Source organism: Garra rufa, chromosome 5 (genome assembly GCF_049309525.1).
Source record: "Garra rufa chromosome 5, GarRuf1.0, whole genome shotgun sequence".
Classification (NCBI taxonomy): Eukaryota; Metazoa; Chordata; class Actinopteri; order Cypriniformes; family Cyprinidae; genus Garra; species Garra rufa.
In genome coordinates, this window is record NC_133365.1 from 47,453,817 (window position 1) to 47,468,632 (window position 14,816).

General features: G+C 34.5%; 1 protein-coding gene across 3 annotated transcripts in view; it reads left to right on the forward strand.

Moving 5' to 3' along the window:
• add2 (adducin 2 (beta)) overlaps positions 1 to 14,816 on the forward strand; it is a 32,398-nt gene that overhangs the window by 430 nt on the left and 17,152 nt on the right. For 2 of the 3 annotated variants that reach the window (XM_073840643.1, XM_073840644.1), the window contains exons 2-4: positions 7,483 to 7,724; positions 11,004 to 11,145; positions 12,540 to 12,691. In XM_073840643.1, coding sequence (XP_073696744.1) covers positions 7,575 to 7,724; positions 11,004 to 11,145; positions 12,540 to 12,691 — 444 coding nt within the window. In that variant the 5' untranslated portion in view covers positions 7,483 to 7,574. Of the gene's footprint in view, positions 1 to 7,482; positions 7,725 to 9,424; positions 9,556 to 11,003; positions 11,146 to 12,539; positions 12,692 to 14,816 lie in introns of those variants that run through there. The other variant, XM_073840645.1, reaches the window with a different exon arrangement.

Here is a 14,816-nt window from a genome sequence, read left to right on the forward strand (position 1 = left end):
ATTTTCCATCACTGTTTCAGTAGCTGAGATTTCCAAATATTTAATCAGTGCATGAACATGAAGGAATTTGTGTCCTCCACGCATCCCTCACCTTCACGGTGACAGTACTGCTTATGTGATGCTGGATTGCCATGATACTGAATGAATCTTGTATTATATTCGTGCACTCATAATTACACCATGATTAGAAAGCGTACATAGGTTAAACTCACTGTGGCATCTGGCAAGTTGTGTTAATATATTCGAAGAGTTTTAATAAAGCTTACATGTTCATACTTTACCTCAGTGCTACTATCATTAAAGCGTGTTATATTTTTAATCAAAGGCCCTGGAGTCTTGTTTTCATTTTGTACGAAGGCATGATACTTTAACTTTCGGACGCCATGATATTGGCTCTCGTGTAGACCTGAAACCCCTCTCCTAAAAGCACGATTGTGTAGTTTGTGGTGTTTTGTTTTATGCTTTGTAACGCGCCATGCCGCGAATTCTTCCAGAGCGGACTCTTGTACCGATGCCCAAAGGCTGAGCTCCGCGCTGCTGGTGCTGATGCAGCGGGGCTCATGTTGTTGCTAGGCAGCCGCATACAGGCCCCACCGCGCCAGCACCGGCTATTGCACAAAAGAACCGACACGGCGCGTTTAATAATACTTTATCAATGAATGGATGACTCTATTATGCTATTTTAGTATCACCCTAACAGTTAAAATGAAGCTTTTGTCACCATCTGTTACATCAACCCCGTTCAAAGGGTGTTGTTTTGCTGTGGGAGAGGTGGGCGTGACACATGAGTCTTTCCCCCCTGGAATATGAGCCCTAGAGAGAAAGAGAAGGAGGCACTGCCCCTCTCAATCTCTAGCACTCCTAAAAATCCTAATACCTCTGCCAAATAGTCTAGACGATAATGAATTGACCTCCTTTTATTAGGGTTGGCTGACTACTTTTCTATTTAATTATCTTCTTGTGCATCAAGACTTGGATAATGGTTATTATCATAATGTATTCATTAAATGTGCTGCTTTTTCATGAGGTTCAGCTGCAGGGGTGATGGAATGATTTGAAAAATATTTGGGGGGAAATAAATAGTGTTGAGGGGGTTGTGAATATGTAATAGACTTGTCAAATTTACATTTTAAGGGTGGCAAAGAAGTGCCTCTGAAGTGGTATTTAGGTGGCTTTACATGTGAAAAATGCTGCTCGTAGGTGGCATAAATATATTTATACGATTACAATAGTGTACTTTGATACTAGAGGCTGAGGTGGGTCTGAGCAGGCATAATGTAGTCCAGCTTTTGTACAGCATTGTCTTTATCACAGAACAACGTTAATTTGACTTGTAAAGATGCCTTTAGATCTTAGACTATCCTTTATTTTCTATGCAGATGTTAAGTTAAATATAAAACCTTTATCTATAGGCTAAAACAAGGATTCCAAAACTTTTTTTTTTTTTAATTCGAAACCCCTCTAACCTAAAATATTTACAACTTATTTACATCTTTATGGTTCTCTGCAAACAAGGTACAAATGCTGTCACTGGGGCGCTACCTTTCAAAGGTGCAACTTTGCAACAGTACCTAAATGGTAAATATTAGCACCTTTTTAAAGGTTGTCATTTACACTTTTTTTCCTGAGTGTTAGATGCCAGTTAATGGTTACATGATGTAGTTAAACAAAAAAATGTTTATTTTAACATTTTATGTTTGTTTATCACAAATATCCTAAAGTCCCCTTACGGACCCTAGTTTGAGACCCTGGTTTAAAATATTTTCAGAATACATTTAAGTAATTTTAACATGCCTTGTAATGGTGACTGTCTGTCTTTTAAAACAACTGTATGTACTTTTATATATTGTGACTTTGGAGCCCCTTAAAGGAGTAGTTCACTTTCAGAACAAAAATGTACAGATTATGTACTCACCCCCTTGTCATCTAAGATGTTCATGTCTTTCTTCAGTCGTAAAAAAATGTTTTTTGAGGAAAACATTTCAGGATTTCTCTCCATTTAATGGACTTCTATGGTGCCCCCAAGTTTGAACTTTCAAAATGCAGTTTAAATGCAGCTTCAAAGGGCTCTAAATGATCCCAGCTGAGGAAGAAGGGTCTTATCTAGCGAAACGATCGGTTATTTTCTAAAAACATTTAGAATTTATATACTTTTTAATCTCTACACCGAGTGCACACATTTTTTTTTTTTTTAGCAAATAACTGATCATTTTGCTAGATAAGACCCTTCTTTGCTCGGCTGTGATCGTTTAGAGCCCTTTGAAGCTGCATTTTGGAAGTTCAAACTCGGGGGCACCATAGAAGTCCATTATATGGAGAGAAATCCTGAAATGTTTTCCTCAAAAAGCATAATTTCCTTACGACTGAAGACAGAAAAACATGAACATCTTGGATGACAAGGGGGTGAGTACATTATTTGTAAATTTGTTCTGAAAGTGAACTACTCCTTTCCACCACTGAATAAAAAATGTGAAAAGCTAATTGCGACTTTTTCTCTCACAGTTCTGACTTTTCTCGGAATTGCAAATTTAGATCACGCAGTGACAAACTCGCAATCTCAAGTTATAAAATCAGAATTGAGATATAAACTTGCAATTCTGAGAAATAAAGTAAAAAAACTGCGTGATATAAACTGCGTGATATAAACTCACAATTGCAAGAAAAGTGAGAATTGTGAGTTTTTATCTCGCAATTCTGAGAAAAGGTCAGAATTCTGAGTTTATATCTCGCAATTCTGAATTTAAATCTCACATTTGTGACTTTATAACTTGCAATTGTGAGTTTATATCTTGCAGATAAAAAGTCAGAATTTAGTTAAACCTCGCAATTGTGACTTTATCTCGCAATTCTGAGAAAAAAAAGTCAGAATTGTAAGTTTATATCACACAATTCTGACTTTATAACACAACTGTGAGATATGAACTCAGTCATGTCATGAACATGTCAGTCTTTTTTTCTCCTCAAAACTGGTCTGTATAACTTGCAATTGCAAGTTTATATCACACAATTTTGAGAAAAAAGTTAGAATTGCGAGATATAAATTCTCAATTGCAAGAAAAGTCAGAATTGCTAGATACAAACTCGCATTTGCGAGAAAAAAGTCAGAATTGTGAGTTTGTATCTCCCAACTGTTACTTTATAACTTGCAATTGTAAGTTTTTATCATGAAATTCTTAGAAAAAAGTCAGAATTGTGAGTTCATATCTCACATCTTTCAATTCTGACTTTATAACTTGCAATTGTGAGTTTATATCTTGCAATTCTGTGTTTAAATCTCACATTTGTGAGTTTATATCGCACAGTTCTGAGACAAAAAGTCAGAATTGAGTTTATATCTCACAATTCTGAGAAAAAATTAGTATTGTGAGTATATCTCCCAACTGTGACTTTAGAATTTTCGAATGTGAGTCTATATAACGCAATTCTGAGGAAAAAGTTAGAATTGTGAGTTTATATCACACAATTCTGAGAAAAAAGTGAGTACTGTGAATTTATATCTCATAATTGTGACTTTATAACTTGCAATTGTGAACTGATATTACGTAATTCTGAGAAAAAAAGTCAGAATTTTTTATTCACTGGCAGAAATGGGCTTCTAAAGTGAGTGGAATTCGCTGTCGTAAATTCATCACAGTGGATAGCTGTTCATATGCTTTTTTTTGCTGCCGTAAAGCAATCCGCCAGAAGTCAATGTACCTTTAGAATGATACTGAAAGAGATATTTCAAGGTAAAAATACAGTTACAGCAAAAGTCAAAAAGTAAATGTGTATTATTATTATTAGTGCTATTTAGAGGATCATGTCACGTTAAAAAATAAATTCCATCATGGAAACAATTTTGATAAATTTGTAAACATTTTGCAGCTATCTTATCTTGCTTTGTAAGACCAAAAAATGATCAAACAGAGAGAAAAAAAAATCCCTGCTTTGTGTTTGGATTTAGTATGGAATTAAGAAACCTAGAGCCAGAAAGAGTGGGATTAAAACTCCAAGCAAGGTTAAACTTGCATAGAAATCATTCATGTTCCACTTCATGATTTGTTTCAAAATCATGCATGCATTTTTTTTTTTTGTTGCTGTGGGTCATGGAGTTCTCAGTGCATTATGCAGAAGTGAATGCACCCAGAACCACACATTAACTTAATTATAAGATTCGCCTAAAATCAATCCAACATCACTTTAACCATTATACATCTCCCGTATATACTTCTAACTCTCTCCCCACTTCCTAAAGCATTAAGGTTTCTCAGTGGGGGAGAAAGCCCTCATCCGGTCAGGAAAGCTCTGTTTCAGACCGATCAATACTTAACAGACCCATGTACATGTCTTCCATCCCTTCTCAGCTTGACATCAAAATCCTGCTGTAGCAGAATCCTCCAGAGCTGTACAAGTTAGTGAGCATCGTTCAGAGTTAACTCTAGGTTTAAGACGAGAATGCAGGCTAAGGATGGATCACTGTTATAGTAGACGTACGTGATTAATTGGGATCCACTAGAGTAGAAAGCTTTGCTTGAAACTGATCCAGGAACAGCACAGGGCGGCGCCAGTTTGGTGTCTGGATCCAAAGGGGCCCCACTCATTATAGAGTCTCCCCAGAGAGAGGACCTCTTAGCAGGGGTCCCAGAGCACCTGAGCCCATGTCAGACTACCAAAGCACAAAGATACTGTGACTATAAGTGCATTAACTCAGACCCTTTGGATCTGTGCTGTATTTTACATGCTAAAAATATTTATAAATGAGCAGCAAATGAGCATATTTTTTTTATTAGGATCATGTGACACTGAAGACTGGAGTAATGATGCTGAAAATTCAGCATTGCATCATAGGAATAAATTACATTTTAATATATATTACAACAAAAGTCAGTTATTTTAAATTGTAATATTTCACAATATTACTGTATTGTTTTTCTCTGAAGATTTTACTGTATTGTAATTTATTTATTTTTTTGCTATGAAATTCGTTGCATGTTTTGGCATATTGCTAAGTGTCTTTATTTTTGGTTAAAAGAGTCTACCACCAAGTTTTATTTGATTTGATTTTATATTTTATAGAGATGTAATGATATGAGAATCTCACGATACCATAATATCACAATATGAAGTCCACAGTTCGATATTTATTGCGATATTTAGAAAAAAAAGTTAAATGAAGACTTGGAAGGAATTACATTTTGTACATTTTAAAGTTAAATTATTCCATCTAATGCACTTTGAGGGTTCAAAATTACAAGCTCCAACCCATGTTCTTAACTAAGAAAAAGTAAGTCAGAAAATAGTTGGTGAATTGACTTGTACTTGAACTTTAAAGTGGACTCAACCCTCTTTTTTATGTTATACTGTCTTAGTCTAAATTACATTTACACTGGTGTTTTAGAATTCTAAACTAATTTGAGAATAATAAAAACAACAATGACAGTAATAGCCATATTGTAAAACAATTGCACTGCAAAATAAATTAAAATCAATATTTCATAGGTGGGTCATTCTATAATTGGAGATACATTTGCCATTTCAGAAAGTTAAGAAAAAAAAACTGTTTTTTCAATTCTGTTACTACATTGTCAATTCTGTTACCGTCAAACTCTCTTACTAAGGTAGAGTAACAATTCTGACAATTTTATTATTTTTTTGCCAAAAACTCCACTTGCTTGCATAAATGCTAAGAGCACAAGGCACTAATAAAATTTGAATAAAAGACCTTTAAATAACACAAAGTGTAATCAATGAAAAATTCTATTTTCCTTTTGATATTGTGGTAACAGTGTTGACACTTTATAAAATAACTCTTGGTGTGAGCTTTTTCGATTCAAATATTTTCTCAGAGACAGCACATGGACTTTTTCAGTGCTTCAGATCTTATCTGTGAGGGGAAGTGACATCATTTCCTGTATCTTACATGGTTGTGGGAGATAATTTCACTAATTTAAAAGCAAAGTATGATACGGTAACAGAGTTGATGCAAGATTTACGGACCTATATTTCAAAAAATAATAATAATAAAGTTGTAGGATTAGGTAAATTTACTTTTCGGGGCTTTTGTAACTAAAATAAAATCAATATTACCAAAAGAAAAGTACAATAAAATATTTTGATTACACAATGATACATGATGGAAAAAATGCACTGACTATTTCAGACAACAAGAAATCATGATTTTCAGCTATTTAAGACACTTTTTGCAGAAAATATTGTTACGAACTGTTACATCTTGTAATTCATAGAAATCAAAAAGACTTCAGACACCAAATGTACCTGCAATTATAGAATCACCCGGGTATATTATTTTTGCTTTACACTACAGTAGGGAAATTACAATACTTCTTTCCTAATTTCTACATTTGAAAGAGATATTTTAAATTTGGACTGTAGTAACCGCCCGCTGTCAGAAATGTATACTGCACTTTTGAGCTTTTATTTGACGGCAAAGACAGTCAAGCTTTTATTTTGACGGAAAACTCCAGCTTCAGTGAAAACAGGCTTACAAAAAGTGTAGATGTTTGCAAAATAAAGCTTAACTGGTGGCCGTTGCATTTCCAAACGCACGCTAAACTCACAGCACATGCAATAAACTGAACTGAGCCGTTCTGAGGCGCGGAAAATACCGGATCACGAGCTGATCGCCTGAAAGGAGCGCGTGCTTCACTTTGAAATGTGCAGCGAAAACAGACTTTATGAAGGGATTAAGCCTTGTGCTTTCGGTTTTGTTTTGTTTGACAGATACTGTGCCAAAGCATAATGGCTCAAAACACTTTAAAGACCTTTTATGTTAGAATACGAAGTTTAAATATATTTTAAAAACTACACTTTTTGCCCGGAAGACCTATTGTTTCAAATCGTCATGTGACGAAGATAATATCGAGATATCGTTTTGCTCTTGTGATACCACGATATTGATAATACCGTTACATCCCTAATATTTTATTTTATTTTTGCCCTAATTTATTTAACATATGTGAAATACAAATAAGTTGTTGAGAAATAAAAGCTATTCAGGATTATGGTCTTAGATTATGTGCCATCAATCATCTGTTATACATCCCGTAACAGCAATATCCTCACTCTATAGTCACTTTTAGTCATTAATCTGAAAGACTTCTCTAAATGTAATTTCTTAAATAGAGCTTCCTCGACCAACCAAAACAAACTAATCGATCACATTTGCTAATGCACATAAAGAACTACTGTATACATATTGCTGTCAGCACTACTTACGGTGTGTTTGGATATGACAGTTAGTGCGGCCCCCACGTGACTTTGGGTGTGGTGTGCAGAAATACTTATCTAGCATTTGCAGGCCTGCCTTTGTGCATATGCACGTGTGTGTATTATTAATATGCAAACATGCCCTCATATGCACATATATGTCAAATAAAACAATTCCATTATGTGCATGGGGGTTTTTCATTAACATAACTCCAGATTATAACTGACAAATTTACATATTGTGTTTTTTTTTTTTTTTGCTTGCTCCCCATCCAGCCATCTCGCCTGGTTCTGCTTTGCCTATCTTTTCCCTTTTCTCTGTTTTCTTTCTATCCCCTTCTCTTCTGTTCCACACTGGGAAAAAGAAGATGAGTAGAACTCCTACCCCTAAAGGGACTCCGGTCCAGCACAGTCCTGTAGACGGGGAGTGTCTGGAGGGAGAAATGATCCAGTCTCCCCAGCAGTCAACACCGTCCAGCGGCCTCAAGAAACGTGTTTCAAGTCTCCTGCAAAGCCCGGTGAGTAATAAAGTGTGCTCTAATGAGTGAAGCTCATATGTTTGACTCAGATTTGTGTTTATAGCCTTGTGGGATAAAAAAGCACAACGCTGTTCATCTACTTTTTCAGCTGCTTTGATTCCAGAAGCTTTTCTCACATTTATGTTTTCCGTAGGGGTTCACAAAAAAATTCAAAACAGCTACTTCTGAGAGAAATCCCCCAAAAAAGTGAGAAGTGAAAAGAGTATGAACATCTGAACAAAGACAAAAATTATGAAGAAAAATGAAACAAAACAAAACAAAAAGTTAAAAACGAAAAAGCGAATGAAATTGTCATTTGCCACTAAAATAAACTAAATAAATGTTATATATTTATTGATAGTAAATAATTCATATATTTTTACCAATGCAGTATTTCAATAATTTATGAAGGAAATTATTGTTATATATTACTTTTATTATTTTAAGGAAACCTGCTCTGATTTCATCAAATTTGCAATATATTTTCTATGCATCATTATAAAATTTGATTCAGAGCGAAACGTATCAAATGTAAACAAAGACAAAAATCAATTGCCAAAAATGGCAGCAGATTAATTTGATTGTGATTTGCAATTAATAATAAAGATAATATTATATATTTTAAGGTAATATGTTTAAATATTATTAATATTTAAATGATAATATTAATATGTGAATAAATGTTAGTCTATACACAGTAATATTAAAAAACATTACGCTATATGATTTAAAGCAAAAAGCCTTTTGAATATCTAAACAATAAGACAAAAATCAACTGAAAATAATGTCAGCAGATTAATTTGATAGTAATTCGCAATTGATAACAAAAGATATTATTATTATTTAAAAGAATTTTATTTATTTTATCTAATCAACTATTCAGTTGAATCACATTAACTACAGTTCAATATCAAACTTTTAACTTAGAGTCATTAATTATATATATTATAACTTTAAACATACTTACACATAGTTTAAGAGTGCAAGGAGATTTGCAATTAATATTAATAATAATAATAAATATTATATATTTGACCCTGGACAACAAAACCAGTCATAAGGGTTCAGTTTTGTGAAATTTAGATTTATACAGATTTATACAAAAATCTAAATATGTAGAAAATCACCTTTAAAGTTGTCCAAATGAAGTTCTAAGCAATGCATACTACTAATCAAAAATTAGGTTTTGATATATTTATGGTAGGAAATGTACAAAATATCTTCATGGAACATGATCTTTACTTAATAATCGATAATTTTAACCCATGCAATGTATTGTTGGCTTTTGCTATAAATATACCTGTGCTACTTACGACTGATTTTGTGGTCCAGGGTCACATATTATCACCATTAATACATTTCTCTACAGATCAAATGAATGAGGTTTTTACTTCCAGTATCTGCTTTTGCACTCTAACAGGAATGATATTATGATAAGTGGGGTTGTCGAAGTGAACCAGCATTCAATTGGCCACTATAGGCTTTCAGAAAGCTCACTGAAACAGCATATCTCCCATCCGCAGAGGACCCGTATTGGTTTGCCTCCTTTTATTCGCCTGTTCTATCCACCCTTTAATGTCCTGCCTACAATCCCTATGTCCTCTCTCCCCTTCCCCCTCATTAGGTTCCCAAAGATATGATTATCTCCACAGCTCAGATATAATCTGCCCTGAATCACCACGGACAGCTGCAGCTGTAGAGAGAGAGAGAGCGAGAGAGAGCAGGGGAGGAGAAAACATAGATAGTGCAGGGAGTTTTAGGTGTTGCTGCAAAACAATAAAAAACACTCAGAATGGAGGGAACGTGTTGAATGAAGGACAGAACTGAAGAGGTCAATTAATTCTCTCTTTCTCTCTTGTGGACTGTACTGGAACCTGTAACTCAAATATTCTTTCAGCTGTTTGTTTCCGTATGTTCACGAATGGATTATTTTATCTTGGTTTGTGTGCTGCATTTAAGTGTTAAATATATTTATTTTGACACTTAATTTAAAACTTAAACAACATGTTTTGATTCTTAGCTATTGCAGTACTTACAAGGTAAAAGTGTATTGATATTCCTCAAACACTTTAGTCCTAAACTTTCTTTTAAATTTCCTGTTCCTCAGAATTAAACATCTGCAGTGAATTCAGCTTGAATCGCTACTACTATGCAAACTACTCAACTCCATTCAGACTTTCTGAGGTTTATTGTCAGTTTTACCAACTTCTTGCTTGTTAAGAACTTTGAGATTAAGCAAATTATTATTTTAGATATTCTTGCATATATAACCATATATAGCTATGTTTACTAAAGGCTGTCACAGTGTGTGTTGATTATCATGTAGAAAAGTAAAACAAGGACTTTCAAAGAGGACTCCAGTGCAGTATTTCATTTACACATAACAAAGCCTAAAAGCTTTTTCTAAATAGCAAGGCACTAGTATTTTTGGTTATTGTATACAAGTTTTTTAATGCTATTTACAGTTGAAGTCAAAAGTTTACATACACCTTGCAGACTATGCGAAATGTTACTTATTTTACTAAAAAAAGAGGGATCATACAAAATGCATCTTATTTTTTATTTAGTACTGACCTGAATAAGACATTTCACATAAAAGACAAAAAATAATAATGGTTGAATTTATAAAAATTACTGTTCAGAAGTTTACATACACTTGATTCTTAATACTGTGTTGTTACCTGAATGATCCACAGCTGTTTGTGTTTTTTTTGGTGGGGGGTTTAGTGATAGTTGTTCATGAGTCCATTATTTGTCCTGAACAGTTAAACTGCCTGCTGTTCTTCAGAATCATCATTCAGGTCTCACGGATTCTTTGGTTTTTCAGCATTTTGGTGTATTTGAACCCTTTCCAACAATGACTGTATGATTTGTGATCCATCTTTTCATACTGAGGAAAACTGAGGGACTCATATGTAACTATTACAGAAGGTTCAAACACTCACTGATGCTCTAGAAGGAAACACAATGCATTAAGAGCCAGGGTGAAAACTTTTTAAAAGAATGAAGATGTGTACATTTTTCTTATTTTGCCTAAATATAATATTTTTTTTATTTAGTACTGCCCTTCAGAAGCTACCAAAGATACTAGCATGTTCCCAGAAGACAAAATAAGTTAAATTAACCCTGTTTTTGAATTAGATTTTTAATTCAAAAACTTTTCACACAGTATTTTTTCATGGCACTTTTTTTTGTAATTGATGTGTCACACTGCATTTCAATTGACCATTTAGGTGAAATGTGAAAGAGCAAAAAATAAATTTTATTTGTGTGCTTTAGTCCTTTAGAGAGGAGCTGGATGTGTTGATTCAGGAGCAGATGAGGAAAGGAGGAAGTTCCTCCAATCTGTGGGCTCTCAGACAGATCGCAGACTTCATGGCCACCCACGGATCTCCGGCTTCCCTGCCTGTCACTCAATCCAGTGCGTAACACATGCAGACATTTACAGGAATGATTTATTAATCATTTACTCAGAAGTTTGCTTCTTTTTGTGTTTCATAAATACACCCTGATGTGTTTACACTATACATTTCATATAAATACTGCACATCTTCCTCTGCATAGTGATCTTTTTCACTTGTAAAATCATGTGTGTTATTGTCACACATCCACCTTTTTCTTCCCGTAAGAGTGGGTGTGACCATTTGTAATTTTTATGGGTCAGTTTTCCAGTCAAATCCATGTCCAGTACAAAACAGCTCATTTTGCTGCTTGATATAGCAAATTAGTGTGTCTTACCAACCATGTTATTTTAATGTAGTATTTTAATTATGAACACACTGATTTGTTTTTTGTGATGCTTCTCATTATTTCCCTATAGCAGCTAATAAACTGGAAATCTCGCCTGTAGGCTTACTTCCACGTTGAATAAAAAGGTGGATAAGACAAAAAGTATTCTTTATATTTATTGCCCAATGAGAGTTTAATGGAAGCTTGTTTCTACCAAGGAATGCAAGTTGATTTTTCAAGTTTTATCTTGCAATTGTGAGTTTACATCCTGCAATTTAGGAATAAAAAACAATAATTTTTTTTCTTGTACATTTGTGGTCTGCAAAATGTTAATAATTTAACCAAAATAAGAGGGATCGTACAAAATGCATGTAATTTTTTTATTTAGTACTGACCTGAATAAGTTATTTCACAAAAAAGACGTTTACATATATGATTAGTTGAATTTATACAAATGACCCTTGTTAAAAGTTAACATACACTTGATTTCAATACTGTGTTATTACCTGAATGATCCATGATCCGAATTGGTAAAATATTTCACATTTAGCAGGTGTGTGTAAACCTTTGACCTCAACTGTAAATGCAAGTTTAAGTCTCCTTATTCTGACTTTTCTTGTGCATTTGCAAGTTAACATCTCTTAATTCTGAGTTTGTATCTTGCAATTCTGAATTAATAAATGTAGAAAACAAATGTAAGTAAATTTAGAATTGCAGAATTGTGAGATTAAAAAGTCGTAATTACGTTATTTTTCAGTCCTGTGACAAAAACAAGCTTCCATTGAGTTTCGCTCAACATTAATTCACATATCATATATCATTAGTCTTCAATTCAGACACTTGCAAATAAGAGGAGTTTTAGTTTTGCTTTCAGGCTTAAGGAATTTAATTCATAAAGTAAATTCAGTTGTGATTTTCAAATGTCCTTGTGAAACTGAACTGTTTTTCTGTCTATCATGAAAAGGCTTTTGAGGTGAAATTACCGTGATGTCTGTTGTACCAATTAAACTGCTGCTCTTTTAACGCAAAGTCCTTGATGACTGAGACTTTCGTTGACGCACACTTGTGTTGCTCATGCCTGTACAGCCGTTAACATGGTGACCCCCATTAACGACCTGCACGGATGGGAGCCGGGCTCCATGGTGAAAGGGGAGAGACTGATGCGCTGCAAGCTGGCTAGCCTACACCGTCTGGTGGATCTGTACGGCTGGGCCCAGCTGGCCACCATGTGCCTCACAGTAAGGAAACACAACCCTTAAAACCTTCTGTCAGTATGCCAAGAATCCTGAAAAGTGCTCACTGATCCGACAACTTCTAAGAGTTTGATTCATTAAACAGAATGCATTGAAGATTGAAAATCCATGTTTTTGAAACAAGTCAGCATTTATTTGGTCAAAAATACGGGAAAGACAGTATTGTGAAATATTGTTAGAATTTAAAGGGGTCATCGGGTGCAAAACTAACTTTTCCAAGTTGTTTGAACATTAATGTGTGTTGGTAGTTTGTGTACACATCCACCCTACAGTGATAAAAATCCACCCAGTGGTATTTTTTTAATCTTTAAAAGTAATATCCCATTTTAAAATTCAGTTCATTCTTAGCTTCTTGTCGTTGTGACGAAATACATTTGATTGACATGAGCGTCTTACCTTAGACCCGCCCTCACCGAGCTGAAACTGTCCGAATACGATCCTCACTGTGTCGAAACGGGTGCAGAGGAAGACTCTAATTGAGCGATTGAGGTGTTCTGTTGGATGTAATAAAGAACATAGCAGTAGTCATTTACTACTGACATCTGAGCTGCTAAAGACACAGAGGTTTAACGTTACTTTCGTTTTTAAATGGAAAGTGCCAATCCCGATCAACATATTCATCTATCTTCGTGCAAAACGTCCCTGATGCAGCTTCACCCACAGCAGAAGTGAGTATAAGGGTTTTTTATGCATCTTTGCAAATGGCCTTTCTTAATAGTGTGCTTGCTGGCAAGTTTCACTAATAAATGAGGCTAAATGCAGCTAAATGCAGCTAAAGTAAACATAATCCCAGAGAGGGGCGGGGCGAGTAGAGCTCGGTGGCATTTAAAGGGGCCATGTCTTAAAATGAGCTGAAATTTTGCAGAGCTGATTTTGACAAGGTAAAAGGGTGTTTTTTTACACTACTATTGAGAATTTTTAACAAGTATATTAGAGACTTTTCATTAAGACCTTAAAGAATCATATGAACTTGTGGAAAATGGGCATCCGATGACCCCTTTAAAATGTTCCTATATGAATAAACTATATTGCCAAAAGTATTGGGACACCCTCTTCTAATGAACAGGTTTGACTAATTTCTATGAGTACAAATCCTAATGTTTAAGCATATAATAATATTCTAGGGAATTGTGTGCTTCTAATTTTATAGCAACAGTTTAGACAGGACCCTTTTCTATTGACAGTGACAATGCCAATGTATAAGGCAAGGTTCAAAAAGAAATTATTGATTTATTGAATTTGACTGGTCTACAGAAAGCCAAGTCCTAATCCCAGCTGAGCATCTCTGATTTTAAATGCAGACCTTGAACCAAACATTCATCACCACAAAACACCAATGACTTGTACATATCGGTGTAGTAATTTTAGACACTTCCAAAACTGTTGCAACAGAGACGGAAATACAATTTTTAAATACATGAATTATGTTTTCATCTTTGTTGACACACTTTTGGAAGTGCCTTTTTCTGTTTTAAAGAAGAAGGGTGTCCCAATACTTTTGTCCATATAGTGTATGTTAATGTTTGGTGACGAGTTTTTGGCTCAAGGTCTGCATTTATAATCACACCAGAGGTGTTCCGCTGGGATTAGTTGACGCAGAACAGTCAAGTTCTTCCACAATGACTGAATCAGTCATTTCTTTTTGAACCTTGCCTTGTACACAAAGGCATTGTCACGTTAGAATAGAAAAGGCTCCTGTCGAAACTGTTGCTATCAAATTAGAAGCACACAATTCTCTAGAATATCATTATATGCTTAAACATTAAGATTTGTACTCATGGAAATTACTGAAGTAGTCAAACCTGTTTATTAGAAGGGGTGTCCCAATACTTTTGGCTATATATTGTATTTTAAAATGTTATTTATTCCTGTGATGCGAAGCTGAATTTTCAGCATCATAACTCCAGTCTTCAGTGTCACCTGATCCAGAAATCATTTTAATATGCTGATTTGCTGCTCGAGAAACATTATTATTGTTGTTGTTGTTGTTAATATCAATGTTAAAAGCAGTTGTACTGCTAAATATTTTTATGTAAACCTTGAGACATTTATTTTCAGGATTCTTTACATAGAAAGTTTAAAAGAACAGTATTTATTTAAAACAGAAATC